The 26,296-nt window shown below is 49.4% G+C and overlaps 13 protein-coding genes across 13 annotated transcripts; 7 read left to right on the forward strand and 6 right to left on the reverse strand.

Annotated features, from left to right (window-relative positions):
- Positions 1 to 148: 148 nt before the first annotated feature.
- Positions 149 to 4,377, reverse strand: DEU56DRAFT_849845 (exoribonuclease 2; the record flags this gene model as incomplete). The annotated part of the gene is made up of 16 exons (XM_041355169.1): positions 4,315 to 4,377; positions 4,215 to 4,263; positions 4,030 to 4,166; positions 3,946 to 3,975; positions 3,789 to 3,891; positions 3,620 to 3,733; positions 3,411 to 3,562; positions 3,234 to 3,359; positions 2,668 to 3,181; positions 1,900 to 2,614; positions 1,771 to 1,851; positions 1,657 to 1,714; positions 1,464 to 1,609; positions 1,108 to 1,411; positions 717 to 1,054; positions 149 to 590 (listed from the first exon to the last, which is right to left on the reverse strand). Coding segments are annotated over exons 1-16 (3,312 nt in total), but the record flags the coding sequence as incomplete, so codon positions are not given.
- A 107-nt stretch (positions 4,378 to 4,484) lies between these two features.
- DEU56DRAFT_776620 (eukaryotic translation initiation factor 2B delta subunit) lies at positions 4,485 to 6,367 on the forward strand. The gene is made up of 6 exons (XM_041351721.1): positions 4,485 to 5,055; positions 5,106 to 5,285; positions 5,337 to 5,464; positions 5,519 to 5,610; positions 5,671 to 5,937; positions 5,990 to 6,367. Exons 1-6 carry the CDS (start codon positions 4,549 to 4,551, stop codon positions 6,196 to 6,198), a joined length of 1,383 nt encoding a protein of 460 aa, XP_041213504.1. The 5' UTR covers positions 4,485 to 4,548; the 3' UTR covers positions 6,199 to 6,367.
- Positions 6,368 to 6,455: 88 nt separating this feature from the next.
- Positions 6,456 to 7,522, reverse strand: DEU56DRAFT_776621 (mitochondrial 18 KDa protein-domain-containing protein). Its single transcript, XM_041351722.1, has 4 exons — positions 7,336 to 7,522; positions 7,190 to 7,278; positions 7,007 to 7,138; positions 6,456 to 6,923 (listed from the first exon to the last, which is right to left on the reverse strand). Exons 1-4 carry the CDS (start codon positions 7,480 to 7,482, stop codon positions 6,689 to 6,691), a joined length of 603 nt encoding a protein of 200 aa, XP_041213505.1. The 5' UTR covers positions 7,483 to 7,522; the 3' UTR covers positions 6,456 to 6,688.
- Positions 7,523 to 7,654: 132 nt separating this feature from the next.
- DEU56DRAFT_727576 (uncharacterized protein) lies at positions 7,655 to 9,685 on the forward strand (the record flags this gene model as incomplete). The annotated part of the gene is made up of 3 exons (XM_041347994.1): positions 7,655 to 7,995; positions 8,045 to 8,498; positions 8,558 to 9,685. 3 exons carry the CDS (start codon positions 7,655 to 7,657, stop codon positions 9,683 to 9,685), a joined length of 1,923 nt encoding a protein of 640 aa, XP_041213506.1.
- A 311-nt stretch (positions 9,686 to 9,996) lies between these two features.
- DEU56DRAFT_776647 (uncharacterized protein) lies at positions 9,997 to 12,003 on the reverse strand (the record flags this gene model as incomplete). The annotated part of the gene is made up of 5 exons (XM_041351723.1): positions 11,919 to 12,003; positions 11,621 to 11,708; positions 11,414 to 11,566; positions 11,169 to 11,362; positions 9,997 to 11,118 (listed from the first exon to the last, which is right to left on the reverse strand). Coding segments are annotated over exons 1-5 (1,343 nt in total), but the record flags the coding sequence as incomplete, so codon positions are not given.
- Positions 12,004 to 14,102: 2,099 nt separating this feature from the next.
- On the forward strand, positions 14,103 to 16,547 carry DEU56DRAFT_908056 (SAICAR synthase-like protein; the record flags this gene model as incomplete). Its single annotated transcript, XM_041356956.1, has 3 exons — positions 14,103 to 14,216; positions 14,269 to 15,663; positions 15,720 to 16,547. The coding sequence occupies 3 exons, from the start codon at positions 14,103 to 14,105 to the stop codon at positions 16,545 to 16,547; spliced, it is 2,337 nt and encodes a 778-aa protein (XP_041213508.1).
- A 706-nt stretch (positions 16,548 to 17,253) lies between these two features.
- DEU56DRAFT_908057 (ubiquinol-cytochrome C reductase UQCRX/QCR9-like protein) lies at positions 17,254 to 17,629 on the reverse strand (the record flags this gene model as incomplete). Its single annotated transcript, XM_041356957.1, has 4 exons — positions 17,254 to 17,307; positions 17,365 to 17,459; positions 17,528 to 17,567; positions 17,624 to 17,629. 4 exons carry the CDS (start codon positions 17,627 to 17,629, stop codon positions 17,254 to 17,256), a joined length of 195 nt encoding a protein of 64 aa, XP_041213509.1.
- Positions 17,630 to 17,709: 80 nt separating this feature from the next.
- DEU56DRAFT_776665 (uncharacterized protein) lies at positions 17,710 to 18,591 on the forward strand. The gene has a single exon (XM_041351724.1). It carries the CDS (start codon positions 17,767 to 17,769, stop codon positions 18,415 to 18,417), a length of 651 nt encoding a protein of 216 aa, XP_041213510.1. The 5' UTR covers positions 17,710 to 17,766; the 3' UTR covers positions 18,418 to 18,591.
- On the reverse strand, positions 18,592 to 19,669 carry DEU56DRAFT_776667 (riboflavin kinase). Its single transcript, XM_041351725.1, has 4 exons — positions 19,315 to 19,669; positions 19,074 to 19,261; positions 18,923 to 19,025; positions 18,592 to 18,869 (listed from the first exon to the last, which is right to left on the reverse strand). The coding sequence occupies exons 1-4, from the start codon at positions 19,559 to 19,561 to the stop codon at positions 18,766 to 18,768; spliced, it is 642 nt and encodes a 213-aa protein (XP_041213511.1). The 5' UTR covers positions 19,562 to 19,669; the 3' UTR covers positions 18,592 to 18,765.
- DEU56DRAFT_776672 (uncharacterized protein) lies at positions 19,670 to 20,825 on the forward strand. The gene is made up of 4 exons (XM_041351726.1): positions 19,670 to 20,061; positions 20,113 to 20,265; positions 20,315 to 20,481; positions 20,534 to 20,825. Exons 1-4 carry the CDS (start codon positions 19,719 to 19,721, stop codon positions 20,729 to 20,731), a joined length of 861 nt encoding a protein of 286 aa, XP_041213512.1. The 5' UTR covers positions 19,670 to 19,718; the 3' UTR covers positions 20,732 to 20,825.
- A 170-nt stretch (positions 20,826 to 20,995) lies between these two features.
- On the forward strand, positions 20,996 to 22,522 carry DEU56DRAFT_752160 (uncharacterized protein; the record flags this gene model as incomplete). Its single annotated transcript, XM_041349614.1, has 3 exons — positions 20,996 to 21,487; positions 21,556 to 21,836; positions 21,946 to 22,522. The coding sequence occupies 3 exons, from the start codon at positions 20,996 to 20,998 to the stop codon at positions 22,520 to 22,522; spliced, it is 1,350 nt and encodes a 449-aa protein (XP_041213513.1).
- Positions 22,523 to 22,721: 199 nt separating this feature from the next.
- DEU56DRAFT_520255 (uncharacterized protein) lies at positions 22,722 to 25,293 on the reverse strand. Its single transcript, XM_041346606.1, has 9 exons — positions 25,091 to 25,293; positions 24,924 to 25,040; positions 24,810 to 24,876; positions 24,677 to 24,758; positions 24,526 to 24,619; positions 24,292 to 24,474; positions 24,112 to 24,238; positions 23,056 to 24,054; positions 22,722 to 22,999 (listed from the first exon to the last, which is right to left on the reverse strand). The coding sequence occupies exons 1-9, from the start codon at positions 25,217 to 25,219 to the stop codon at positions 22,866 to 22,868; spliced, it is 1,932 nt and encodes a 643-aa protein (XP_041213514.1). The 5' UTR covers positions 25,220 to 25,293; the 3' UTR covers positions 22,722 to 22,865.
- A 5-nt stretch (positions 25,294 to 25,298) lies between these two features.
- Positions 25,299 to 26,166, forward strand: DEU56DRAFT_776683 (uncharacterized protein). Its single transcript, XM_041351727.1, has 4 exons — positions 25,299 to 25,361; positions 25,418 to 25,705; positions 25,757 to 25,815; positions 25,868 to 26,166. The coding sequence occupies exons 1-4, from the start codon at positions 25,334 to 25,336 to the stop codon at positions 26,045 to 26,047; spliced, it is 555 nt and encodes a 184-aa protein (XP_041213515.1). The 5' UTR covers positions 25,299 to 25,333; the 3' UTR covers positions 26,048 to 26,166.
- Positions 26,167 to 26,296: the final 130 nt, after the last annotated feature.

A 26,296-nucleotide genomic window follows, 5' to 3' on the forward strand; every position in this document is an offset into this window, starting at 1 on the left:
GTATTTCTCGACCGGGACTGTGCAGCAGTGAAAGAAACCAACAAAATATATATCGATGGTCTAAAATACAAAATATCTGCGAAGAAAAAATATTAACGCAAGGCCGTATCCATAAGTTACTCTAGAATCCTCGGCCCCGGCCCCTTGAAGGATTCTGGTAGCCTCCTCCATTGTAGCCGCCTCCATAGCCACCACGAGTCTGTCCGCCATTTTGGTTTCCATAACCCATGTAGCTGCTGTTGCTGTCTTGTCCTCCTGAACCACCATAGCCACCTCGGCTTGCCTGGCCACCGTAGCCTCCATAGCCGCCATAACCAGTCGCCTGTCCACCATACCCTCCGCTGCCGCCATTGTACCCACCAGAGTAGCCTCCACGGCCATGTGCCGGTTGATGAGCGGATTGAGGATAGGACGTAGAAGCTCCATACCCGGAACTACCACCACGAGGAGGGCCACCACGGGGAGGACCACCACGGGGAGGGCCACCGCGGGCTGGTGGCATTCCGCGCGAGGGAGGGGCTCCTCCCCGTGGGGGTGGACCACCACGCGACTGGGCAGGATAATTGTTACCGTAATTTTGAATTGGTGGCCTTCCATTGGAGCCATACCCTCCGAATCCCTGCTGGGGCCCTTGAGCGTACGGCGTCCGAGACTGTGAGGTGTATGACGAGACATATGATGTCGCAGTGTGCGACTGGCCATGGGTGCTGCCGTACCCATGTCCGTTGTTGTTGTAAGAGCCATTCTGATAGCCGCCCCGTCCGCGGCCGCCACGATCCATGCCGCCCCCTCGGCCACCCCCTCGACCCCTCCGAGCAAGATCCTCGCCAGTAAGTTGTCTTGTAGGTTTTATAACCCCAGGAAGAAACATTGACCGATGGGGAGATAGTTGCTTTGGGAAGAAATACAACGCGGAGAGAGAGCGATCATTTTTAATATCTTGCAGGTTCATAGAAGTCAATGGAGAGTAATACGTCGAGCCAGGTAAACAATCAGGGTTCGGTAGAACGCTACCACTGATGCCCTTGGACAGGTTGGTAGGCATGGGTTGAGGCTGAGTAGTCGTGGTCAATAACGAGATTGGCTTCAATCGAACTAACCACATACCTGTTTCTCCTTGCGTTTACCATATAATCCCTCGAAGAATGGGTACAATGAATGTTCATCAGCGACAAACATGACGTTGTGACCCCAGCTGTTTCTTCGGACTTCATCCTCAGTGAGCTTGGGGTAGTGCTCGGCCATCGCATCTAATAGCCTCTTCTCATCGATGAAAGGCAAAAGAGCAACACCTTGCCACAACATCTTCTTCCCATTCATGTCGATCTGGAAGGTTGTTGGGTAGAAATCATGAATTGGGGATTCATCGTTCATCATGAGATCATGGAATGATTCAGGTATGTGCTTGCGACTGGCGTTACTGGTTAGCCGTGAGGTCAAATCATTACTAAATACGAACGTACCTAGCAGGGGGGAAAACACCCATAAGTTGCTCGTAAGGTTTGAATGGCTGTCCGAGATTGAACTCCAGCTGCATGTTTTCCAAACCTTCGAAGTCCGACGCGAAAGGCGCAAAATGATATGGATAATACCATTGCCATGAAGGGGTCTGATACCGAGTCAGCAAAGAAAGGCAAATCGGCGGACGGAGCTCACCCCTTGGTAGTAGTAATGCAAAACCCACGCAATACCTTCTACATAGTGTTTTGTTAGCCTTTACACAGCAGAGTCAGCCAGGTTTGTTCAGAAATCGATAACAAAAGCGCCCACTTTCTTCGGAAATCATCATCATTTTCTGATAGGCCAAATTTTTGCTGATAGTATCGCTTCTTATACCCGGCTTCATACAATCTGAGGAAATGTTATTCACAGCATTGGATATTCCACAGCTTTTCATACCTCACGTTATCGGCCTGCTCAACTGAGCCATCTGCTCTGACTACTAGGGCGTAAGACGCATCTTCGTTATCTTCAGATGACTCCTCATCAATGCCAGCCACTTCATCAGTGTCATCTCCTTCGATCTCTTCGAGCTTCCGTTTGATGCCAGCGACAGGTGTTACTGGCTCATCAACTGGAAGAGTAACAGGATTATTGGGCTCGACATCCATGTCACCAGCCCCATTATCAACGAATTCAAGTGCTGACGGAGCATTCCCAAGACCTGGGATGTCCCCGTCATCCATAAGCTCAGCGTCTGCTTTGGGTGGAGGGTTCGAAACAACCGGTTCAGGTTTAGAAGCAGAAGCACTCGTTTTCACAGGGATGAGTCCAGATAGCTCTGCCTTGAGCATCTCTGCAGCACTCATATTCGCCATCCGTATAGCAGCTCGATTGGCAACTACATCACGATTTGAACCGGCAAGTGCTTGCGCTGCAACTGGAGCGACTTCAAGAGACTGAGCATTACGTGGCGCTCCGAGACCAATCGAATCGGCCTTGGCAGCAAAAGCATTATCCGCACGTTGGGGAAGAGATGATAGAGATGTAGTGGATGCAGTCAGACCAAGCTTCGCAGACGGGGTGGCGATCTGAATATCGCTCGCGGCATTCTCTCCAGACCCAGACTTTTCAATCCTACGACGCTTCGCCTCCGAATCTTGGCGTTGCTCAGCTGAGAGATGGTAAGTCTCTAAGGCGTTGACAGATCACATTATAGATACTCACTCTCTTGTCGCTTACGGAAGATCTCATCCTCTCGTCGCGCCAGTCCCTCTAATATGATCTGTGCACGACTAAGCACTAGTTGACCATGGTTCGTCAGATATCCACCCATTCTGGGCAGCTCCATCTTCCAGATCCTCAAGAGAGTATCAATCGCTCCTTCGCGAATCTCAAGCGACGGCAAATGCGGCAAGAAATCGTTGCCGACAAAGAATATGAGCAACACCCAGTCATCTATAGCCTGTTCCAAATCGAAAGGGAATGGCGTATTGTTCACATTCAACTCGGATTCCAGATACTCGCGCAGAATGGCGACATCGAGGAAAATGAACGGTTTTTTATCCGGCGGAGGGGGCTTTTTAATCTCTGATTTCAATGTTGTACATTGAGCGGCATAGTGACCTTCTTGTCCACATATACGGCACCCGGAACCTTTGTCCTGCGCAAACACATCTTCCCGAAGTACTCGGAAATATGGTTCATGGGTCGCGAGGGCGAGCATAATGAGATCAGCATCCTGAATATGCGGTGAATAACAGAGAGTAGCATGGACCTGGAAATCGACTCACCAAACCGTATATTACGTGTCGAGTATTAGGGTCATGACCGGGGTTTGTGCGTTGTCTGCGAATGTAGTCCATAATCTTATGCTCTCCTTCTCCAGGCACACTTGCATCCGAGATAATGACTTGGAGCTGTACAAGAGATAGATCAGAAGGGGTCTCTAATAGATGCTCACTACGCACATCTTTCCACCCTGGATCAGTATTCATCTTCTCCACGACCCAGTACCGTAACGACGCTGTTAGAAGGTCCATGAACGGCGTACCGGGTGTGATAGCGTTAGAGTCCCAGGATTCCTTGTTTTTCTCTTCGTCGGTAATGATCTTACCCATAGCTGTGATAATGAAATGGGTTAGAAACCTAGCGTAAGTTCGCTCTGAGAACGACGTACCTTCCCACTCAGCGACAGCAAGTTTACGAGCGTCCGCCTTGTCTTTTGCCTCTTGAGCGGTCCTGAACCGTCTACTCCGCTGTTGATTCATTTTGGCACGAGGAGCAACGCCGTCTAATTGAACTCTGCATAAGGTCGTGGTATAAGGTAACACAAATGTAAAACGCACCAATGGCCATAAAAAGAAGCTTGCGCGGCCGCACCATATTAACTACTCTGTTGGTGTACTTGAAGACCTCGAGCATCATTTCCTCCTCCGTTTCGGGAGCCGGCTGCGGAAGACGAGTCAGCGAGTGAACAAAGTTTGTAGAGCAATACATGCGTACTTTGCCTTCGGGATGAGTACAAGGATGAACCTGTGTGTGTACGGGTGGTCAGCCACGTAAACCGTAATTACCTGCATCACTCACGATACCGTTCATATCCAGGTATAAGTTGTCGAATTCCGCGCCATTGGGATTAGGCTGTGTAATGTCAACGGGAAGTTTGATAGGATCGCCGGCTGCGTCGAGAACTTCTTCCTCCTCCGCTTCAGCGACAGATGTTACTGGTAGCTGTTAGCGTAACAAACACAAGTGAAGCACGGGTTGCTCACCGATTTTCGGATACTTCTTGCTCAGCCAGCGGAACAGTGCGGGAACACCCTATAACCAAGGTCAATGAAAGCCTGAAGTCAGTAGTTCTGTGGAACATACCATTGTGCAGTAATAAATGAAGATTATAATGTGATCGTTGACTGCAGCGTTCGGCGTTGGAGTGTGTCAAAGCAAAATGATGGTCGTGAGAACTTAAGCTGATGTAAGTAAAATTCCCACGTGCCCCAGACTATGACTCGGATGATTCGAATACGATCAATCAAAGTTGAATGTAATGTCTACTGCTCTTAACCAAGCTTAAGCTTGGACTTTGTTAAATATTCTGCTAATACGATGAGCGCAACTGCGACCATCACAATGACAGCTCCACCTTCCAAATCCACGATCAAGCTCGCTCCTGCTCAATCTCATGGCGAAGCATCATCATCTCAGCCCCCGAAGTCACAAAAGCAGATGACAAAAGCGGAGAGACGCGAGCAACAAGAACGTCAGAGAGCTGCAAAAGCTGCTACCAAAGTAGCTGGTCCGCATCCTAGCGGATCTACTCAGAATCCTGCCCAGGCGAAGAAGGGTGCACTACCTGTTGCAAGCACTAGTGCCTCAGCTAAGAAGGGTGGAAAGGGTCCTGATGGCAAGCCGACCAAGGAGACAAAAGAAACCGCATCCGATGATTCTGCTCGTAGTTTGCGGATATTCTCCCATTTTGGCCTTCCCAAACCCCCTGGCCCCACCAAGGGAGACATACACCCCGCTATCATCCGCCTCGGATTGCAATTTTCGGAGTTCAAGATTGCAGGGGCGAATGCGCGCTGTATTGCGACACTCACTGCGTTTAAAACTGTACATTGCGATCATCCTGGTCTACCGAACATCGCTGACTTTTATTAAAGGTCATACAAGACTATGTCACTCCTCCTAACAATACGCTCTCGAGACATCTCTTGACACATCTTTCACCTCAAATTACTCATCTTGTTTCTGCTCGCCCAATGTCTGTCACTATGGGTAATGCCATCCGGGAGCTCAAATTAGAGATCAGTGGATCGGATATCGACCTTCCGGAGCAGGATGTTAGTGTTAATATATTCGTCACCTTCGCACACGCGCTCATACACTGTTAGGCGAAAAACTCCCTCTGTCAAAAGATAGATGATTATATCAGCGAACGGATTATCATAGCAGATCAAGTCATCCAAGAGACTGCAGGAACCAAGATCAAAGACGGAGACGTCATTCTGACCTATGCTCGGTAAAAAGGCTCGCCGTTTTCCCGTTATCACCAGCTGACAGTTATTTCGTGTAGATCTTCAGTTGTGGAGCAAGTTCTGGTTGGTGCTTGGGAAGATGGGAAGCAATTCTCGGTTATCGTCGTCGATTCCCGGCCAATGCTAGAGGGTAAGAGGTCCTGTTATTGTAGTCCCCATTTGTAATCTCACGCTTTGGCCTACGGAATAGGCAAGAAGTTACTCTCCGTACTTTCGGCCATGGGTATTCCCTGCACTTATCTCCTTCTGCCATCGATTGGTTCTGTCATCACAGAGGTGTCGACAGTCTTAGTGGGCGCTCACTCCCTACATTCAAACGGCGCCGTATTTTCTCGTGCAGGCACAGCCCTAGTAGCTATGATGGCAAAACAGCACAGCGTTCCTGTCGTCGTTTGCTGCGAGACATACAAGTTCGCGGAAACAATCCAGCTGGATAGTTTTACCAAGAACGAGCTCGGTACGTTTACCCGCAGTTGTTGCCTTTGATCTCATCCGATATTATGCTGCAGCGCCAGCTGGCGATATATTTTCGTCCTTCCCCCTCACTCGGTCAAAAGATACGCTCACCCTCAACAAACAGCTCAATCTAGAGATCCTCAATCCGCTCTACGACCTGACACCTCCGTCGAGTATCACAGCTGTCGTGACAGAAGTCGGAGTTATTCCGCCCAGCTCCATCAGCTCGATTCCACTCGCACTCGGTCGCACTACACTGTAACATACCGCACATAGCACGATTGTTGTACGTTCACGGGTAGGAAGTTACAATCATACGATCTAATTGGATAGATGTCATGCTGCTTTGGTCCATTAATACGTGTGCCAACACCAGTCAGTCCATGCAGTCCATGTGTAAATAATAATATTTGTGTTTGGTTTCCCATTAATATGCGTCCGATTGTGCGTTGATTGTGCAGGGTTCAAAGTTCGACGCCAGCATGGTCATATGGTCTCACTTCGGAATCTAATGGTCCGGTCCCAGGAGACTGAATTTGGTATCTGAAGGTAAACAAAGAAAGGTGTGAAACCAATAAACATTGAGGCAATGACGAACAACATCAGCAGTAGTAAGCCTCTCAGTGATCACAGTTAGGGGGGGGTCTTAACTCTGACCATGGTGGCAAATAATATATGTGCTACAGAGATAGCATATCGATGCAGAGGGTAAACAGTGAGCTAGAGGAGTGGGTAACACAAATGAAATATGATTACGATCCTGTCTTCTTTCTAGCCACCTGGCTCTCAATTAGCCTATTCTCTATCCACTCAAAGGCCTTGTCTGTTGCCGTCTCTACGGGGTGATCGAATATGTATGGCAGGAAAGGAACAATAGCAAGTCCACTGATAGTCGGACCCCATGTCTTCAATCTCTTGTTTTGCACGTTCGTGAAAGCTTTCTTTGCTTGGTTGACGGCGGTATGAATAGTGAATGCGGGAAGAGCCCTGTACGTGATGGTGAATATCCAATGAGAGCAATAGAATGCATTCACGATGAAAGGATGTAATAGTCAGGAACGTGCACGTACATTGATGCTACGGATTGAAAAACCGCACGTTTGACGGCTACCATCCCTACTCTTGTCGGCTCAGAGAAATGGGCGGCTTCTATTGGGCTTGGACCGCGTCTGTGAGTCTTATATGCCTCATAACTCACGTCGCTGGATGGCATGATGTTACAAGCCAGTAGAGGACGATAAAACGGCACGTACCCGGCGAGATATAGCCATGAAATACCATAACATGCAGTAACTATGGCAGGAGGTACTACCGGGCGAAATGCCTCTCCGACATCACTGGTCTATGATCAGTCACCACCACGAACACAAGTTAAGTCGAGTGATGGGAGGAAACGTACATATGCGATATAGCGACTGCCGGCGCGCACTGCAGTCCTGAGACGAGCAGCATATGCCATGTAACGCAGATCAGAGTCTGTGCTATCTACATTTCTGTCGGCTAGAGATGATATTTCATCCTGTGCTTTCTCTGTCATTCGCGACATGACCGTCCTAGTCTACTAGTAGTAGGCCCGTAGTAGTGGCATGAAATTACATAATGGAGGGGTCGTTTTTTCTTGTTTTGACCCCGTGTTGACGAAAGCAAGTCAGTCTCACCGACACCCGCCGACTCCAACAATAATGTCCTTAACAGCCCTCGCAGCGCTGGACTCTCAGATGGACAACATCGACGTTCTTCGCAATTCACTATCTCCAGATGACTCTACAGCAAAGATCAGCGCATATTATTCTCTTGTCTTCCCAAACATCACTTTCTATCTTCAGACCCTGACTGTAACTATTGGACGACGTTGCATACCCAACGCTTCTACATCTGCCGGCGACAACAGTCCTGTTGATGTCGATTTGGGACCCCTCAAGAGTGTATCCAGGCTCCATGCAAAGATCGAGTACGAGGAGGACGAGGAGCGCTTTGTTCTCGTCGTCGTTGGTAGAAACGGCGCTTGGGTGGACGGTGTTTGGTCGGGCAGCGGTAGTAGGGTTCCTTTGGGGGAAAGGTCGGTCTTTCGTTTCTCATGAGCCGGGGCTCGTTTGACCACGAATCAGGTCCCAGATTCAGATAGCTTCGAGGACTTTCCATTTCGTACTCCCACCCCCTCCAGCGCCGGAGGACTCGCCATCCCCGAGTTCAAATTCATCAGTGCAGCGCGCGCGGTCGCCCTCTGTCGATATTACGTCTATATCGCCACCTTCCTCTCTACCCTCGAATTCACCGCCGCCCGTCTCCGTACCGATTCCGCCACCAAAGTCACCCGACCCACAACTCCCAAATACGAACAGTATATCCAGGGCAAAGAATGCGCCCAAGAAGCGCAAGAAATCAGACCTTGCGCTTATACCAAAGCCGGAGGTCATGCCCCCCAAACCTCAATTTACCTACGCTCAACTCTGCTATCGAGCTATCAAGGCGATGGGCGGTAAGGCAACACTACAGGATATATGTTCGTGGATGATGGAGAATTATGACTGGTATCGGTACAACGAGGGTGCAGGGTGGGAGGTGAGCTGCCTTATCTCCGATATAGCACTTGACAGTACAATGGCTCACCTGCTTTTCAGAACTCTGTTCGACATAATTTATCTTCCGGCCGTGCGTTCAAGAAGATGGAGAGGAGCTCCGGAGAGCGCGGGAAGGGGTTTTATTGGTCTGTGGACGAACAGTATGAACACACCTTCGAGGAGCAGGAAGCCAGATCACAAGCTGCATCGTCAAGTACGGGTGGTAAAGACGGAAAGGGCAGGAAGAAGGAGAAGGCAACGCCTCTAGAACCTGCACTCAAACGCAGCGTCAAGGGCGACATCAAAGGCGTCACTCTTCCGCCACCGTTAACATCCATGCCGCTGCCGTTCAAGTCAACTAATTCCTCTACACTGCAGTCAAACCCGATGACAACAGCCCCTCTCACGAGTCCTTTCACAACCACACCTAAGATCAAGACAGAGCCTCTCATGGCACCCAAACTCGTTTCAACAATACATCCAGCACCAGGAGCCGCATCTCCACATGTGGCTCCTGCACTAGCAGCGACTCCTTCATCAGAATCTTCCGCATGTGCGGCATCTAGCGCTGCATCTGCACCCTTCTCAGCATTACCAGCATCTGTTTGCCTACCCATCATCGTCGGGCCTGTTCCTCCTTCGCATCCTTCATCCTCAAACCCTGAGCAAGCACAACCTATTATTCTTCATAACAATACCCTTATACTGTCTCCCACAATCTTTTCACATCTGTCTCCAGAGCAGCTCCGAGAGCTCGAGGCGCTTGGCGCCCAGAAGGCACTAGAGATTCTACAAGGCCATATCGTGCGATATCTCAAGGAGAAAATGACGCGCGGACGCGGACGGGCCAAACGCGCAAGAGGCGGCCGTGGAGGTACACCCGGGTCTCGTGACAACAAAGCGCCCCCGCCAGGTGGGCCATTTACCACTGCGCCGCTCCCATCACGGACGCCTCAACCAGCGACAGTGCCGGATTTCAGCAGTGCCCAGACCCAAGCACCAGCCGCCCATCCACCGACCGCTGAGAGCGTTCCTCTCAGTATCGCGGAGAAGCCTCCCGTGCCTGTGCCAATCACCTCACCCATACCTCCCCCTCGCAGCGAGTCTCCTATCATTGTTGTGGACGACATTGACTCGGCTGATGAGGGCCCGGCAATGAAGAAGCGGCGGATAGACATGGCTTGTTAGCATCGGCGTCTCATCAACTGTTACTTTTCCACTCCCTGATCACCACCCATTGCATACGTGACTTCACGTCTTCGTTCCTACACCATTTCATGACTTACTTTTACCAGCCCACTATAGTTCATGCAATAATTTTACTCAGCAGTAGCATACGACACTCATGGAAGCATGGTTACGATTCATAGGACTATAGATCAGAATTTACACAGAAGTCGTTGGGCGTACGCATTCATGAAAAGTTAGCTAATGCAAAGAGTTTGTGTTTAGGGGAGTTATCAATATACGTTAGGGGTTATCGACATGATGACTTGAAGAAAAAAATATCAGAGCAAAGAACGTCAACGTTCTAACGTTCACAAAGCATTGACAAAGCACGACAACAAAGCAAAGATAGCGACAGTGAGACAGCGCACAAAGACGATGAGACAACGGCACACGCCAAAAACGGACAAGTTACCCCTCTAGAATATGAGCGCCATGGCTGGCACCTGCGAAAATTTTGAAACTCGTTCCACGTCCACGCCATCTACAGCATCTCACGAGTTACATCCCGTCAACCTGTTCTCCCTTCACCTACGTGTCTGCGGGTACCTCTGGCCGCGGAACCTCTGCGCAAAGTTATCGAGGATGCGGATTGCGAGCCTGTAGGCTTCCGTCCCGTTCACCAGATGTTCAGTCACGACGGCGACCAGAAACCTTTCAAGACGAGAATCCTCGACTTCCGCACGAGTAGCCCAGTTCTTGTCTTCGTCAATCTCTCTCAACAACTCCAGAATCTCGGCTTTGGACATAACCACCTGTTTCCGGAAGGTGCGTAGGTTAGTGCTCAGATAATACGACGAGAACGGAGAAACACCCACTACGCTGTCGTCGAACAGGGAATCCAAATGCGCGCGGGGGATTCCTTTCAGTTTTTCTGCCCACAAACGCACTTTTCGAGAGATCGCACTCGAGTAGAGCCGTGCTCGCTGAGGATCACCGGTATTGGCCTCGGCGTCCGACACTTCCATGTCTTCCATCCTGACCCTGCTGCTCGACGCCACGGCACTCCCAGTGTTCGGCCTGTTGCGAGTGCGCACTACTACTGAAACCCTACTCTCCTGGGCCGAGTGCCTTGGTGCGTCATCAAGAGAGACGGAAGGCTTTATACCATTGTTGTACGCGTCCGCTATAGATCTTGGACCGCTCGCCGGAGTGTCGGTAACTTCGACGCTGCTGGTCGAGTATCTACTCGACGACGGTGGTTCGATTGACAAGCGCTGTGGCGGGACGTGGCTGCGTTCGTTGTCAGTGTCGCTCGTCGCTGAGTCTGAGTCAGAACGAGGCAGCGCTCCGGTTCTCTTTCGGCGCTTTCGAGGACCGTCTTCCGAGGTATCACTGGAATCTGAGTCAACACGGCGCTTGGCTGTGTTGACTTTGATCGACGTGGACAGGATCTGAGTCTGAATGTTATTGATGGGCTCGGATCAAAACTAGCATTGCTCACATTTTTCTGCTTCTGTGTGGGTTGCTTTTGCAAAGGACTACTCCCCTCATCACTGCCAAGGGTGAGGTCAATGGCATCTTCCATGACAGTGGAAGTTGGTGGGGGAGTTCCAATGACATCATCAATAGAGTCCACAGTGCCATTTGGCTGGTGATGCACTACCTCAGACACTTCTGACATTGGGTTTTGGGGTTCTGATATGTGAAGTTTAGAGTAGAATATCAATGAAGGCATGCTAAGGTTACCTGTGGAGGCAGGGCTCTCATTAATGACACTAGAGCATACAGGATTGGAAAGTTCCCTTGCTCGAGCAGCTTGGTACCGGCGCTCAAAAATGAATCGCAAATTTGGATCCATGGGTGCAGTGATTAAGGAGGAACCTTGGTGAGCACCTTTGGCTGTGCTAGTGGGTTGGTGACATAATGATGGGAAAAATTGGGATGGTAGCTTGCCATGAGCAGGTAAACTGGTACTTGTACTAGGAGTAGCAGGGGTCAAATTGAGACCCTGCATGGCGCCTGCAATGGTCCCAGTATCATCCTGGAAAGACTGATGAGAGACAATAGAGGGAGTAAAAATAGCTAATACAGGATTAATCCCATGAGATTCCCTTGCAGGAATACCTCTGGTATGCACTAATGGAATTGACCATTGTACATGATGTCCAGCAGAACGATGGTTCTGTGACTGGACATTTGCTCCAGAAATGATAGAAGGCAAAACTTTGGAAATAGTAGGTGAAGAACGTACTCCAACACCACCATCATAGGAAGGGCTGCTTGAAGGATGTGTCATTACAAGAGAAAGTTGTGGATAATGGTGGCACTTGGTTGAGAGATAAATCAATAAAATATGGACCCATGTCCCAATTTATAGTCCTGCGGTCGGAGTTTGAAATTAATTAGCAATATGACTCATTTACCAAACTAAGTTCTTAACCTTCTAGAAGATTCTTATCTATTCTCATGCCAAGCAATACATTATGTTACTCAGTGGCTAGTACTCTGGAACTGGCAGTAACTGGTGGAAGGATGCTTATTGTGTATCACATCAACATTGTATGTCTGTCTGATCCTGATTCCTCCACCATGTATTGCCTCTAATAGATTAACATATTATGACATGATGATGGAGGTTTTTAGCAGTGCTTGATTCCTGTATGTTTACCACTACCCATCTATTTCAGGTAGTGTTAATTCACATTACAATGGAAAATCATGAAAGACCATGCAAAACACAACAAACTCACAGTCTGAAGCAGATAGCAATATAGTGTATAAGCTTAGGAAAACACGTGTCTAGCAATGTTTATATGTGTACATAGGCTAAAAGCCTGGCTTACAGACAACAGAACATCATTGTAGTACCCCTATCTTTCAGCCATGGCACAGCCCTATAAATACAATGTGAAGTGAGTGCAAATTTCCATATAAATTTCTACAGGAGACTCTCGGTGTAAATACTTGGCAAGTCAGAGTCAGGATCCCCCTCGTAGACCTAATTAATCATTCAAAATGTCAGCTTCATGTTGAATTCACTACGGATGTGATTTACCTGAGTGTAATGACAGCAAGGGTTCCCCAACATTTCCCGGATATGTACCATCCATATTCGAACCCCCTCGTCTCCAATCTGTGCCGTTCCTCTTCGAATCCTGTTGTATAAACAACACCGGTCCGCTCTAAGAATATGTCAAAATTCAACCAGAGATCTTGATACGACTCGCCATTCACGATATCTCAAACACTAACTTATCACATCGATAGTGAGTGATCATAAGCATTCGCAGCTATGAATGAAAGCAGCCCTGAATACGAAATCGAGGCGAAGATAAAGGACAGCATCAATGGGGTACTGGATATGAATGAAATGACGGTTGTGTCGCCCCCAGTGGAGAAAGCACCATGGAGCCTATCTGCACGGAAACACCCATTTTGCTGAGACTCTCAGGCTGTTGATAGGCCCTCGCGCCGGACGAGTCAATGAATTCATTGAATCTGACAGAAAGAACACTGATAGGAATCGGTGCCAGTGGCCGAACTCGGAAGTTGGTGACGATCCATGATTGGGCTTGGCTGAAAACAGGCATTCGGAATATTCCTCATCAATTTGCAAAATCTTGAGCTTACTGGTATCGCACTAATCGGTCCCCCACGGGGGAATTTGCTTCCAAGGTGCCAGCAGTTCGGAAACAACCCACACCTTGATTAGTACACGTACTAGCCATTGAAGAGAGCGGAAAACGCGATACATGTGTGAGCCCATCGGTGGGAAAACAAGGCCACGTTTTAAGCTGGGTTCGAGAAGGTGCGGCTAAAGATGGGCGCAGTATACATGCTTTGCAGGCAGTGCAAGACCGTGCTTGCTCTTATTCGCCGTTGGTGGTAAATATGGTGGGACGACTGCGGCGAAGACAAAGCTTACTCGGTTTGGTCCAGGCTACGATTTCATTTGGTGAGGATCAGGTGGTTTTGTAGGATTTGGAGAAGTACGTTTGCCAGCGAACGTGCGATAGGACCCGTGGCACCGCATGTGATTGCGCTGAGTAGAAAAGTCCGTTCTGACGTTTGAAAGTTCTTCTTTCATTCCTACAAGGTAAGATGCTGGTCGCTGGATGAATTATCCGCATTTCGTGCTGAAATAAGTTGTAACAGGTGCATCGGTGCTTAGACCTGTTGGCTTAGTCATCATTCCAACAAGTCGACAAAGCACGTGTCTCGTCCATATCGTCATTCATCATTCTTCAAAAACTCTGCTCCCGACCAACTAGCTGTGCAAGTCACTCCGGACCACAGCTCACAACGACCGACAGCACGAGGATTAATATCTACGAAGTACTTGTCGTCGAGTGCTCGTCTTTTTTCCAACAGGTCAAAGCTGATGCATAGCCGGGCACAGTCGGCTTCAATTGCCTGGAACGAAAGCCACCTGGATATGACATTTGGTGCATCAGATGAGAGTCTTCCACACATCCCTTTACGTCCTTTCCACAATCAAGTCGGTGGCCACAGCGCGATCTATAGATTTACCAAGCGCGCTGTGTGCAAGGTATGCCTGGCGATGTTCTGTCGGGATCCGTTTCTTATGACATCTTATATAGCCTCTGGTTTCGAGAGAGAATCAGTTTTATGAAGCTGTTGAGCGAGAAGCACCCCCATTACTTGGATTCATTCCACGTTATCTCGGCGTGATGCTCGTCACTTACCGGCGCGTAGCCAAAGCCTCGTTACCATCCACCAGCTTGAATGTACCTGATGCGCATACTCCTCATCCCCGTTCCGCCCACCCACCTCGTCCTGACTTTCGCACATCTAATACCTACCCTCCTCATCACACTCAGGGGTCGCCATCGTGCCCCACCCAGTTTCTGGAAGAGGATGATATGTCGAGCCATGAAACATCTGATGAAATGCCCGAAGTAGTGCTTGACCGTAACCGTCACATTATTCCTGAATGGGTTCTCCATCTTGACGGGCCGAAACACGATCGTCCCGTGTCGTACTCTTACCCACCGTCTTATCATAAATTTCCTGATGCTCCCAGACATCTCCAGTCCGTGCGCGGTATGATAGCGTCAACACCTGACCTTGCGCGACCAGAGTCCTCTTCGGTGAAGTGCAGCCCTCTCTCGCGTCAGGCCACCATCCTTCTTCAGGAGGGGGAGCCGCCGCCGCCTTCCAACTCACCAGAATGCTCTTCAGGCGTCCTTCCGACGTCACTAACTGCGGACTCCCATTCAGCTCATCGCATGTTAGTGCCGGAGGGGACTCCCCCGCAGTCCTTGCGTCCTTTCCATTCCGAGTCGGTGATTGGGCAGCAGCAGGGAACCCCTAGTTGGTTCGGGGGAACAGGGTTAACGATGGTCAACACGAAACTCAAGGATCACGTCTTTAACACCATTCTCCGCAGGTTCCAGCGCCGAAATCGCACGAAGTGGTCTACGAAGACAGAGGATGAGGGCGAGATGGCGGATCACGAAGGTCGTCCAATTTCTTCCGCTCGACGCGCTCGTTCGCATCGTCGGAAGTACCCTGTGGGACAAGCGGAGAGGCTGAAAGGAGAGGAAGGGATTCTCCAGTTCCCCTCAGTGCTTCCGCGTGTCCAGAGCGAGTCTGCTATGGACTCGATGTATGCGCAAGAAAGTACCAGCGATAGGGATTCCGTTACGCTTGAAGATCAGAACCAATCCGACCTCCCTCCCTCCCTCACAAGACATCGGAGTCGGTCACGATCTCTCGATTTTTCTACCCCTGTAACACCAGTTTCCAGTAAACCTCCGTCTACATTCAACTTTGATGACTCGATCACGCGCCAAAATCATTTCATTTGCATGGAGGATCTAACTGGTCGATTAAAGCGCTCGTGCGTTCTTGACCTGAAGATGGGAACACGGCAGTATGGGATGGATGCGACGCTTGCTAAGAAGAAGAGTCAACGGAAGAAGTGTGACCGCACGACGAGCAGGCCCCTAGGTGTCCGGGTCTGCGGTATGCAGGTCAGTACATAGATGGGTGAGAAGTACAGAGTCAACTAAACTGTTTTACATCTAAGGTGTGGAACATCGCCACTCAAGCCTACGTGACCCAAGACAAGTACAGGGGCCGAGACGTAACAGCTGAGGAGTTTGGATCGGTCTTGGCGTCCTTCTTGCAAGATGGTGAACGCCTCCTCGTCTGGCAGATTCCCATTCTTCTTCAGAAGCTCTATGCTCTCGCTAGGATCATCAATCGTTTGAAGGGCTTCAGGTTCTATGGCTGCAGTCTCCTCCTTATCTATGATGGAGATCGAGAGGCGCAAGAAGCATTCCGAACGTGCGCCCTTGAGCATCCTTCATCCCGCAGTAAGCGCGGAGAATCGTTGGAGCGGTCTCGTACGCGGTCTAGCACTAGTGACGAACGACCCTTACTGCGCCGTACCCATAGCGAAGATCTGCTTGTTGGCCCAGTTGGCAAGCGCTCCAGCGGGAAGCGAAAGCGTGGCGAAGTCAACGTTCGCATCGTCGATTTCGCGCATACAACTACTGGGCGTGACTGGCTTCCCTATCCCCCGCCAGCAGATCGCGATATCGTCCATCAGGTGTCGAGCTCTAAGGGTTACCAAGCTGAAGTGGATGTAGAAACAGGGCTGATATATGCTCGGTTTCCCCCTCATTTTCCCGAAGAGCCTGATCGTGGGTTTCTGTTCGGATTGAAGAGCCTTACGGAGACCCTTGAGAACATCTGGAACGAAGAACGTATCCGCAGGATCAAGGCTTCGCGGGATGATCCGTCTGCTGACACCAATCAGCTTCCTCCTCTATCCGCTGATGGCAAAGAGATCTTTGATGAAATCTTCGGCCGTTTAGAGCATGACGAAGACCCCGGCATGCTCTCTACTTGATACTATCCCTTCTCTCTCCTCCCTCCCGTGACACCTTTTTTTAAGCCGATGCGGTATCTATCGCGTTGTATGTTTCCATTCGACTGCCTTCTGTTTGTCTGACTGTGTCTCTTTTCCATCATCATCATCGGTAGACCAATGCTCATTTGCACTTACAATTCAGCGTCGTATTCTAGCACTGTACCTCACCCTCATTTGCATTCATGTAGCGCCACGTTTCGAGGTATACACTCGCATACTCCACATATTCAAACACGTAGATATTGAATCCTACTTCATCGTGTTTGCCAATAGAACTCATTGTAATGGCCCAGCCTGTTTGTACTATCGGTGGATGAATATATGGTGCTGAGGGCATCAACAGCACCGAACTTTTCACGATGAAATCAAACCAAAATATGCACTTCTCGTTCTAGCACGCTCCCAAAAGTAAAGTTCAGGAAGGAGTAGAGATCTTGGCCAGATGTTTGATTAGCAGACGGTGGCTCTTCGTGCCAAGTCGCCAGAGTGCCGTCTGTATGGAAAAATGCAAGCAGATACGCAGAGCTAATCAGCGCATCAACAGCCCCGAATTTTCACGGTTAAATCACCCAATGAGACATGGTTCTCAACGTTCTAGCACACACCGACAAGTCAATTCCAGGAAGAAGTCTAATTGGGGAATATGATCATTATGCATGCATGCCGCTGGTCAACCGGGACGAAACTATGAGTCCGATTCCTCCTGGATGTATCTTGAGCGAATGTCTTTCCATTGTTTCTAAATCAACAGCGGAGTCAGGAGTCGGGCGGCGTTAGATACATGTCAGTTACTTACCCCCTGGTTCCAACGGTCCCAGAAACTGGTCACAGCGACGTCAAAGCCTACGTTGAACGCAAAGGCTCCTGCGAAAATGGAAGTGACGAAGACGCCTGGAGGTTTGACGTGGTCAATCGAGTTGTGCATAACCATGAGCCCTGGAGAGGATCGGGTCACGTACTGTTGCGCCTGACGAATGTGTTGTAGAACGCGTTGGCGAGCTAGAAGGAACCCCAGTTAGCGTTGTATCATTGATTTGACTATGCATTCGACTTACAGCCATGGTTTTTTGAGAGCAGCTAGTTGAATGAGAAGGTTTCAGACCCGGTGCAATCCGAAAATGCAACGGACTTTGCTTTCCCACGGTCCTCAGACACGTCTTGCAATAATTCCTGCGTTTGCTCAACTCAAGCATTAGACATGGTCTCACTCGCTCAACTGAGGCCATCAGTGCTCAACGCTGCACGGCAATCCCTTCATCGTGCTCGCCTGCATGAAAATGCAGTTTTCTCAAGACCTGTCTCCTTCGGGACCAGTCTCGTCGATGACATGTGGGGAGGCGGAGACTCGGCTGCTCCTCCATTAGATGGGCCTCCAATGGGCCCAAATACATACTACAACCCGATGACTGCAATGATGCAGAGGGAACCAAAGAGGGACGTCGTGGAACGTCCAAAACCTTACCACGTTCACGTATACACTACACACAACAATTGCCGCGTCGTCTTCACCTATCCGTCCGGCAAGCTCGTCAAGAATGGATGGTGGACGAGTGGTTCGTGCGGTTTCAAAGGAGCGAATAAAAGCAGCTATGAAGCAGGGTATCAATGCGCCGTGCGTGCTTTCAAGCGCATCGAGGAGGAAATAACTAGTCCGAACTTCAAAGATGGTGGTGTGTCGCCTGTCACGCTTGCGCTGAAGTTTAAAGGGTTCGGGTGGGGGAGGGAAGCGGTACAAAAGGCGTTCATGACTTCTGAGGGGGATAATATCCGGTCGTCAGTGGTGGTAGTTGAGGACAGGACACCTATAAAGATTGGAGGGACAAGGGCAAAGAAAGCAAGACGACTATAGTATTGTGCTGTTTCCAGTTCTCATTGTGATGTATCCGCTGAATTGATTATCGTCATTCGCGGCACGCGCACTCCCAAGCAGAGTTGTACAAGTCTGCTCAGATCCGCAACCCACTGACCATTATTACAGGCAGGGAGTGCTTGTCGACAAGGATCTCCACCGTATCTAGCCAATGGTAATATAATTGATTCTCGCTCTACAGTGCAACACATATCAGCGCCCACTGACAAAATTTCTATTTGTTACAGCCATGGTACAACTATTTACCGTAAAACGCTCTAAATACCTCGTGCTGCGCTAGTGTTGTGTGCTATTCGTAGCGCAAGGTCTAGTGACTCAATCAGTCGCCTAGACCGTGAAGAATGGGTCCGATGCGTATTTCTCGTACGCTGGCCTTGCCAGTGACTTGAACGCGACTTTCTTGTCGAACTCTATGTCCTCTATAAGTGCTTCTATGAATAGGAACTCGTCAGTGTGGGTGAAAGCGGTCCAAAGACAACCCCACCTCGTGAAGTGTAATGCAGTTCCGGACGGATATATCCCAATACCAAAGCCTTCATATTATATCCATAAAAGTCGGTCTTAAACTCGTGCATTATGTGAATCTCCTGCGCGTTATGATTTAGGATAGTTCAAAGTGGCAGAAGAAGACTTACCGCAGTCATGCGCTCATTTTTGTAAAAAGGATTCCACCCAAAGCTCATGACCATAGGCAAAACGCATACGTCTTGGTTAGATAATGATGACGGTGTTCCCTCAGAAGGGGTAACCTGAGCGTAGCCGTAGTAGACTCCTGTCTTTGCAGCATTGATCATGGGTGGGAGGGAGTCATCAGGAAGATTCGCTGTAGTTCACACCGTCAATTCAGCTCGACCAAGATTGAGTTTGGAAACATACCAGTTGGACATCCGAGGTCTTTGCTCCCTCTGCCGAATCCATGCTGCACGGGACCAGACAATTTAATTGGGAATGGGACGTCTGGAACGTCGGGCCCAACGATATCTGGCCTACTCGTGCGGAAAGATTCGTCTGGAACATCAAGCCCCGCAGAATCCTTACTGGAGTCTGACACACTCGGAGAAGCTACGGCGGCTACATCGCCCATTTTGAAAAAAGAAATAAGAAAACTCAGTAGGCCAAACATGTGAAGAAGAGAGCTTGCGCAAGCGCACGATGCTTAGCTATCAGCTATCCGATGGTGCCGCACGGCATATAAGACAAAGATCATCATGCGGCTATGAGGGAAATAGTTAGGACGGCGAGCATGACCAATCTAGCTAGTCTTCCAACACGCTACTACCATGTCAAATTTCGTTCCATATCAGCAAAGCTATGGAACTTATCAGCAGCCTTATCCCATCGTATATGCAACTGGTTCAGGACCTCCCCAGTTGCTTCAGCCAACGGCGGCGCATTATCCCCCTCGATTCCCGCCGCCGCCACAAGCAGTGGCCTCGACTTATCAATTTCATGTTCAGCCTCCACGTCTGCCAAGCGTGGCAGTCGCTGAGATCATACCAGCTATCTCTCCAGAAATAGCATCCAAAGAGGTGCAACGGCTCATCCTTGCCCAGCTGCAGACCTCGGAATATGATTCGATCGAACCCCCCGCGTTGAAGAGATTAGAGATAGAAGTCGTAGTCTGTACGCAGTCTTTCATTCTGTCCGTTATTGAGCTCACATCTCAGAGAGCAGTCATTCAGGAACTATTTGAACGCGCCCACCAGTACGCTAACCTTGCCAATCGCGCAATACCGATAGCAAAGGATATGCTAGTGGCTTGCGAAGAGCGAGATCTGAAAACAAAGGATCTACGCGCAGTCGCTGCAGAATATATGAAAGTTTCTGGTATGGAATGTCAAGCCATGCCGACTTGAATATTTGACCGTACATCTAGCTGAACCAGCCGAACCAATTTTCGAACTGCCGCCTTCACGATCGCAGTCACCCGAACTCCTTCCTTCAGATGACGAGAATATGCCGCCCGCCGTGCCAGGGACTCTACGCCAGCTTCCAACCCATTTCCCTGCATTGCCACCAAAGCATACGTATCTCAGAACACCAGTACGTCCATCATCGTGTCTTCAGATGTATTGACTGAACTTGTTCCTCAAAGGCCTCTCCCCCTAAAAAAGCCGCGCTTCCCTCACTCGAAAGAAAACTCAAAACTGCAGGGCTGGTTCAGGAGTCTCTGAAGAATCTGCTTACGGCTACGGAGGATAATCTCGGACAAGAAGACGGCGAATTGCTTGGTCATATCGTAAACTGGGAAGCCTCCACGTACCCACGGAAACGGTGGAAAGTTTCAGGTTAACCATTTAATTTCGTGTATACTTAGGCCTTGCATTGGGCGTCACATCGTCATGTTTGTGCCAATTGAATGATCTCCATTTCAACATCGCTATGACCCTGTCTCAAGTTGGACAGGCCTGGTCCTTGATTGACCCAATGTTACTCAATGACGTTAGGTTAAGGGTTCTCCATGACGTGCGCGTGAAGTTGGCGTGAAGCCCAGTATTAGCACCCAATGTCATTGTGTATGATTTAAAATACGCTCTCAATCCTTCTGACCACCAACATGCCACCTCCGGTCATCAACATCACAATCCATAAACTGAACACTATGCAGTTCCGCCATGTTGGAGCTGACCACACAATTTATCCTAAAATCGTGGAGATTGCAAGAGCTCTCGCCAGTCGCGATAGCGTAGACGGCGTGGAAACTCCGGATGAGATGCTACCCTCGCACTCGTCCTTCCTTGCTATATTAAATGCTACTACTGGTGCCCTGGAACATTCCGGTCTTCATCTTTCCAGGCTCGATCCCTTCTCACGCCAGAAGACTATATGTTTTTCAGTCGATCTGAATAATATGATGGTAAGGGATGTCACCCAGGGCTCCGAGGGCATCCCGGACTTCCCCTTACCCGCAGACGAGGGCGTGCAAAACGAATTGAAGAATTTCGTAACCGAACAAGTTAACGAGTGGAAGAAGGATGAAGAGTCACGAAGGCAGGAGCATGAGAATAAGAGGAAGCAAGAACAGGAACGTCGCATAAAGAACGCAATCGTAAGTCGATACTCGTGGTACTCGCTAGTAGATTCCTGCAGTCTCCATGATAATCACATGTCCTTTAGGTTTTCTTGCAGCGTCTCGTGGAGTTGGACCTTGTAGATCCAGAGGTGCTGGAACGTGATGCCCCCACTACTACGTGCCCATTGTGTTCCCACAACCTTATCCGATGTCGTGTCTGCGGTGTACACGCGTGCGAGAATGCAAGCTGCAAGGCATCTTCCATAGTCTCCGTCGTAGGCTGCTCTTACCACGACCGAGAGTTCCTCTGCGTTTCCTGTGCGACACCTCAAACTGGCCAGTGTCCAATATGCTCTCAGTGGTATTGCATGGAGTCATTGAGCTGGTGTGTTGGACGGCCTGAAGGCGACGCTCAGTGGACTCCCAGACCTAACCACACAGCATTTGAAATCATTGATCCTATCAGAGACCCAGATACGGAGGACGACCATCAGTCGATCAGCCACGAGCATCCTCCAAGGATCGCTCCTTGTCGAGAATGCGTTCGCCAGGGCCATGCTTCAGCGTGGCGCCGGTGTGGCAATGTTTACTGCTGGTCCCGTAATCGGAATCGCTTCCGAGACATGGTCTGCTCAGACTGTGCACCAGGAGGGCGTTCCTGCGCATGTTCACGGACGTGGCTATGTGGGCTATGCTCATCCGACTCATCCGGGACGCCGTTCGTTGAATGCCCAAGCTGCAAAGTCGTGTATTGCCAGGACTGGTGTGCATACATCCAAAGCTGTACGGTTTGCAGCAGCACAAGACTATGCGATGACTGCATTGAAGAGGAGCCTGAAGATGATACGAAACAACTTCTACTCCCATGTCCGCGGTTCACCGAGAAGTGCGGGATATGCCGCCGCCATATCTGCGATGGCTGCGTGCCCCGCGTATCGAGGTGCTCGAGCTGTGGTCACTGCTACTGCCATCGGTGTAGATGGACCGAGGCGGAGTACTCATGCAAAACCTGCTCATCTCCCATGTGCAGGGATTGCACTCGAAACTGGGATGATTGCCGGCAGTGCATAGATGCAAAGTATCCAGGGTCAGTCATTGAAGTACGAAGTTGGCGAGAATTATGCTGACCCTTCGTTATAGTTACAAAGGACATCGCGCTAGCAGTCTCGTAATGTCCCCGCCTTTGTACTGATGAGAGGCCTTGGGTGCTAGTAGATAGCGTTTGTGATATTAGCGGATTGACCAGGAGCAAGATATTGATAGGGACACGCGAACACGGAGTGTCAAGGAATGAACCGTATCATACAATTTCACGGTTGTACCTTATATGCGTGTATTGTGACACAATCTACCATTTCAGGCTCACAAGAATTTTTGAACGAAAGCGTTATGAAACGTTAGCGTTCAGGAGTACTTATCCCATTCGATTCGGCGACGGCGGTCTTAAGCCTAATTCACTGACATGACAGCACTGGACTACGAGTCCCGGGCCTCCAGGATTTATAGCGCTTGGCCCACCTTGATCACTAGCCCCGTTATTGTTCCCCGCTGGCGCGTTGAAGAGAGTCAAGACATAAGAACAACATGGTATCATGAGTACGTACCTGGAACAGAAGGAGCCCCCAAATCCAAAACCATGGTACCAGGCGCAGCGTTCTTGTTTCCGCGAACGGGTCGAGCTCTAGGACGGGGAGCCTTCTTGACTGGCATTTCTTCGGATGCGGGTTCTACATGAGCCTTTTTCTTCCGCCCCCCCTTGTTGGTAGAGATAGATGGGTTGTGAGTGTTCTTGGCGGTGGCACTAGCATCAGGATCCTTTGCCTTTGACTTCATCATTTTTTCCGGTTTTTTGCTCTTAGACATCCCTAGAACTTCTCGAGTGCGTTTCTTGTGAGTTTCAGGATTGACGCTGATGATCGGATCAAGGAACATTATAGCCGAATCAGCGGTCCGCGTGGTCACATGTATACTTGGGGATCTGGGCTGTAGCGCAGAACTTGACTCCTCGATGGGCACGAATTCATTCATGTCGGTGGACTCATCAACAGGAGTGAATGCTTTTCTCTTTCGAGACGCTGCTCGAGATGACTCTGCGACCACGTCCATAGAGGGTTGAGCGATTACGCTGAAGGTTGCTGTCTGAGATTGCGTCTTGGTTGACTTCGAAATTTTTGGCTGTTGGAGATTATTATACCTATTTCGACACTGAAGCAAAAAGTCAGAGACATGCGCCTCAGAAGCGCTTAATGTTACCATGCTGTCAGTGCGCCCGCTGCCCAGTCGATTGCTGATATCCTTCCAGCTCGAAGTACCCAGTTGCTGAACTATGGCCAAAAGATCTTGGTCTTCTTCTTTGGTCCACTTCCCTTTGGTTATTGCAGGGTTAAGGACATCGTTCCATCTATCACGACACTGATCATTATGACGACCTGGTATGGCGGTCGCGACATCCACCCAGGAAGTACCGTGCGCTTGGACTGCGAGACGTAGGAGTGAGTCCTCCTCATCGGACCATGCTTTGTGCTTCAGAGAAGGGTCGAGAGTGCGTTGATAGCGGTTCTGACATTGGCTAGGAGTAGCATCTTCTGAGACATGACAGGCGACTGTACAGTATATTTGATGAACATGAACACAATCGCGTAATGTCGCAAGACACATACCTACAGACCAGTTATCGTGACCGAAAGTAGAAACAGCTTCCAACATGCGCTCGTCGGACTCCGGTGTCCACAAATGAATTTTTCGCGTTGTGCCGTGTATCATGCAGTCCAGCGGCGTTCGGTGGGTCTGTCAAGTATAGATCGTCGTTAAATTTTTGTTAATTAGAAAAGCCGACATACCCCGAGTTTGTCCACTAGGGCCTCCCAGTCCACTTGTTCACACCCGTATTCGGCAACGAATCCTTTGAGTTTGGTGATTTCATCTTGTGTCCAAGGACCATGATTGAAACATGGATGCTGATCACCCAGCCAGCGTATCTCACACTCTCTTGCTGTACGCGTATACATGGATGCTGAAGAGACCTGGTGCAAGCATGTTAACACGCAGTTGTGATTATGGATTTCTAAATGTACCTTCTCTGCGATGCGATCCCAATCAAGGCCCTCCTTATTCAGCTCGAGATAGTTTGATGGTTGATCACTCAAACTCGCAAAAACAGGATTGCCTCTGAAGGAGAATTTGGCATGATTGGCAAGATTATATCATATATAGAGCGAAACGGACCTTCGTTGAGCATCCAGAGCGTGCATGCGATAGTTTTCGGTCCTCACAGCTTCTTTCAGAGTTTCAAGATCCTTTTTGGTCACTTTAGCTACGAGTTAGGGGGATGAATAGCGTGATAGTTTGGATAACGCACTGGGATGAACCTCTGTCAAGCTTAGATATCGACTGCGTCGCGCAGCCTCTTCGAAGAACGGAGAGTCCTGGAAGAGAGCTTCAGCAGTAGAAAAGCAGACAGGCACTTTCTCACCTCTGAAAGCAATTCACTCGGTGTCAAGAGTCCAGATGCCTTGACGGAGCCTGGGATGTGGATGCAGCCTCCAACATTGATGTCTGGCTCGCCGTCCAGATCAGCATCAGCAGTTTCCTGGAAGCTATCATTGAAACTAAGTGCGAAATATACAGAATAAGACGCACCAGGAGTTTGTCGACAGTTTGGAGCTCTGCCTCGAGTCTTTCGGTGTATACTTTCAAGGCGTGTTGGTGGTCCTTATTAGCCTGGACGGCCTCTCTCACTGCATCCGTGCAGTTGGTCTGCGACATCATGAGCTTAAGCTGGCGAAATTGACAACTTATGTAGAATAAGGTTGTCTGTACGGGAGCTAATTTTAGGGACGCGTGCACAAATTGGGCTTGCAAACTATCCACCACCCATCACCCATGGCTCACGGTGCAGCCAAGCGAATTGGTACGATTTCATCATACAACTCAGTGTGCTCTTTGAATAGGTATAACTTTCTTTAGCGCAACAGAATGAACAGGCTCTCCGAAATTTGAGGCTCGGAATGTTCATCCCCACTCTCCTCTCTGCAGTCTTTCGTCTTCTATTTCGGCGAAACTCTCTTCCTCCATCTAAAGGCTCGCTGGCAATTTATGTCGTGACATATCTGCCTGCTTTATTTCTTTCACGTTATCTTGAAAGGATGGGCACCCCAAGACGAGACCCGACAACTGGAGCACTCATCTCTCCCGGAGAAGACCTTAATCAACCGGGAGTAACAGAATGGTGTTTTGATATACTTTATGTTACATGTGAGTCAACGCCGCTCTAACTGGTCGGCTGAACACATAGTCTATGTCCAGGGGCGTGTCAGATCGGCAGTGGGGCCCTTGGTGATTGGGTCTGGTGGTTCTACCTCGTTGTAAGTATCTGCGTAGCCTCATCATATAATTAAACTGATCTTGCTTTACCAGATCCCATTGTACGCCGGTTACAAGTTGTGGAGTAACTTTATTGGACCGATGCTCGGTTGGTCTAGTGGTGCGAGTCCTGCTGAAGAGGGTGGCGAGAAGGAAACGGTCAGCAAAAGGCAAGAAAAGCTACGAAAACGCTCAGAACGGGGCGATCCACGTGTCCGCTCTGTGCGAAAGTAGTCCTCTCCGTGTTTGTTGAAAGACCTTTAATATTGCTCGACAATTGCACTTGTCTTCAATATTTTGTGCAAGCTTGCGACCAAATATAGCTGGCTACTTTATGAGCACGTGATCACTCTCGTGGTCTTGATGATGAGACGCGTCCTTGGATCTCTTCGCCATTTCACTCAATAAGCACCAGTGCTCATTTTCATAAAACTACATATTTTCATTCATTCAGATATGGAGACAACTGCTGAACAACCAACG

The sequence above is a fragment of the Suillus clintonianus genome (genome assembly GCF_016758775.1).
Source record: "Suillus clintonianus strain FC179 chromosome Unknown DEU56scaffold_7, whole genome shotgun sequence".
NCBI lineage: Eukaryota > Fungi > Basidiomycota > Agaricomycetes > Boletales > Suillaceae > Suillus > Suillus clintonianus.

What these genes read in the sequence shown, in the direction of transcription:
- DEU56DRAFT_776620 (XM_041351721.1), top strand. Translation starts at nt 4,549, where the DNA reads ATGAGCGCAACTGCGACCATCACAATGACAGCTCCACCTTCCAAATCC. An exon ending in CACTCACTGCGTTTAAAACT is followed by an intron (nt 5,056 to 5,105) that starts GTACATTGCGAT and finishes CTTTTATTAAAG; the next exon opens with GTCATACAAGACTATGTCAC. An exon ending in TTCCCGGCCAATGCTAGAGG is followed by an intron (nt 5,611 to 5,670) that starts GTAAGAGGTCCT and finishes CCTACGGAATAG; the next exon opens with GCAAGAAGTTACTCTCCGTA.
- DEU56DRAFT_776667 (XM_041351725.1), bottom strand. Translation starts at nt 19,561, where the DNA reads ATGTTTGGCCTACTGAGTTTTCTTATTTCTTTTTTCAAAATGGGCGAT. An exon ending in AGACCTCGGATGTCCAACTG is followed by an intron (nt 19,262 to 19,314) that starts GTATGTTTCCAA and finishes TGTGAACTACAG; the next exon opens with CGAATCTTCCTGATGACTCC. An exon ending in ACTGCATTACACTTCACGAG is followed by an intron (nt 18,870 to 18,922) that starts GTGGGGTTGTCT and finishes TCCTATTCATAG; the next exon opens with AAGCACTTATAGAGGACATA.
- DEU56DRAFT_520255 (XM_041346606.1), bottom strand. Translation starts at nt 25,219, where the DNA reads ATGATGTCGCAGACCAACTGCACGGATGCAGTGAGAGAGGCCGTCCAG. An exon ending in CTTGACAGAGGTTCATCCCA is followed by an intron (nt 24,759 to 24,809) that starts GTGCGTTATCCA and finishes TCGTAGCTAAAG; the next exon opens with TGACCAAAAAGGATCTTGAA. An exon ending in CCCTAGTGGACAAACTCGGG is followed by an intron (nt 24,239 to 24,291) that starts GTATGTCGGCTT and finishes TATACTTGACAG; the next exon opens with ACCCACCGAACGCCGCTGGA.
- DEU56DRAFT_776621 (XM_041351722.1), bottom strand. Translation starts at nt 7,482, where the DNA reads ATGTCGCGAATGACAGAGAAAGCACAGGATGAAATATCATCTCTAGCC. An exon ending in GCAGTCGCTATATCGCATAT is followed by an intron (nt 7,279 to 7,335) that starts GTACGTTTCCTC and finishes GACTGATCATAG; the next exon opens with ACCAGTGATGTCGGAGAGGC. An exon ending in TTTCAATCCGTAGCATCAAT is followed by an intron (nt 6,924 to 7,006) that starts GTACGTGCACGT and finishes CATCACGTACAG; the next exon opens with GGCTCTTCCCGCATTCACTA.
- DEU56DRAFT_776665 (XM_041351724.1), top strand. Translation starts at nt 17,767, where the DNA reads ATGGTCTCACTCGCTCAACTGAGGCCATCAGTGCTCAACGCTGCACGG.
- DEU56DRAFT_776683 (XM_041351727.1), top strand. Translation starts at nt 25,334, where the DNA reads ATGGCTCACGGTGCAGCCAAGCGAATTG. An exon ending in TGATATACTTTATGTTACAT is followed by an intron (nt 25,706 to 25,756) that starts GTGAGTCAACGC and finishes GTCTATGTCCAG; the next exon opens with GGGCGTGTCAGATCGGCAGT. An exon ending in TCTGGTGGTTCTACCTCGTT is followed by an intron (nt 25,816 to 25,867) that starts GTAAGTATCTGC and finishes TTGCTTTACCAG; the next exon opens with ATCCCATTGTACGCCGGTTA.
- DEU56DRAFT_776672 (XM_041351726.1), top strand. Translation starts at nt 19,719, where the DNA reads ATGTCAAATTTCGTTCCATATCAGCAAAGCTATGGAACTTATCAGCAG. An exon ending in AGAGATAGAAGTCGTAGTCT is followed by an intron (nt 20,062 to 20,112) that starts GTACGCAGTCTT and finishes CTCAGAGAGCAG; the next exon opens with TCATTCAGGAACTATTTGAA. An exon ending in ATACGTATCTCAGAACACCA is followed by an intron (nt 20,482 to 20,533) that starts GTACGTCCATCA and finishes TGTTCCTCAAAG; the next exon opens with GCCTCTCCCCCTAAAAAAGC.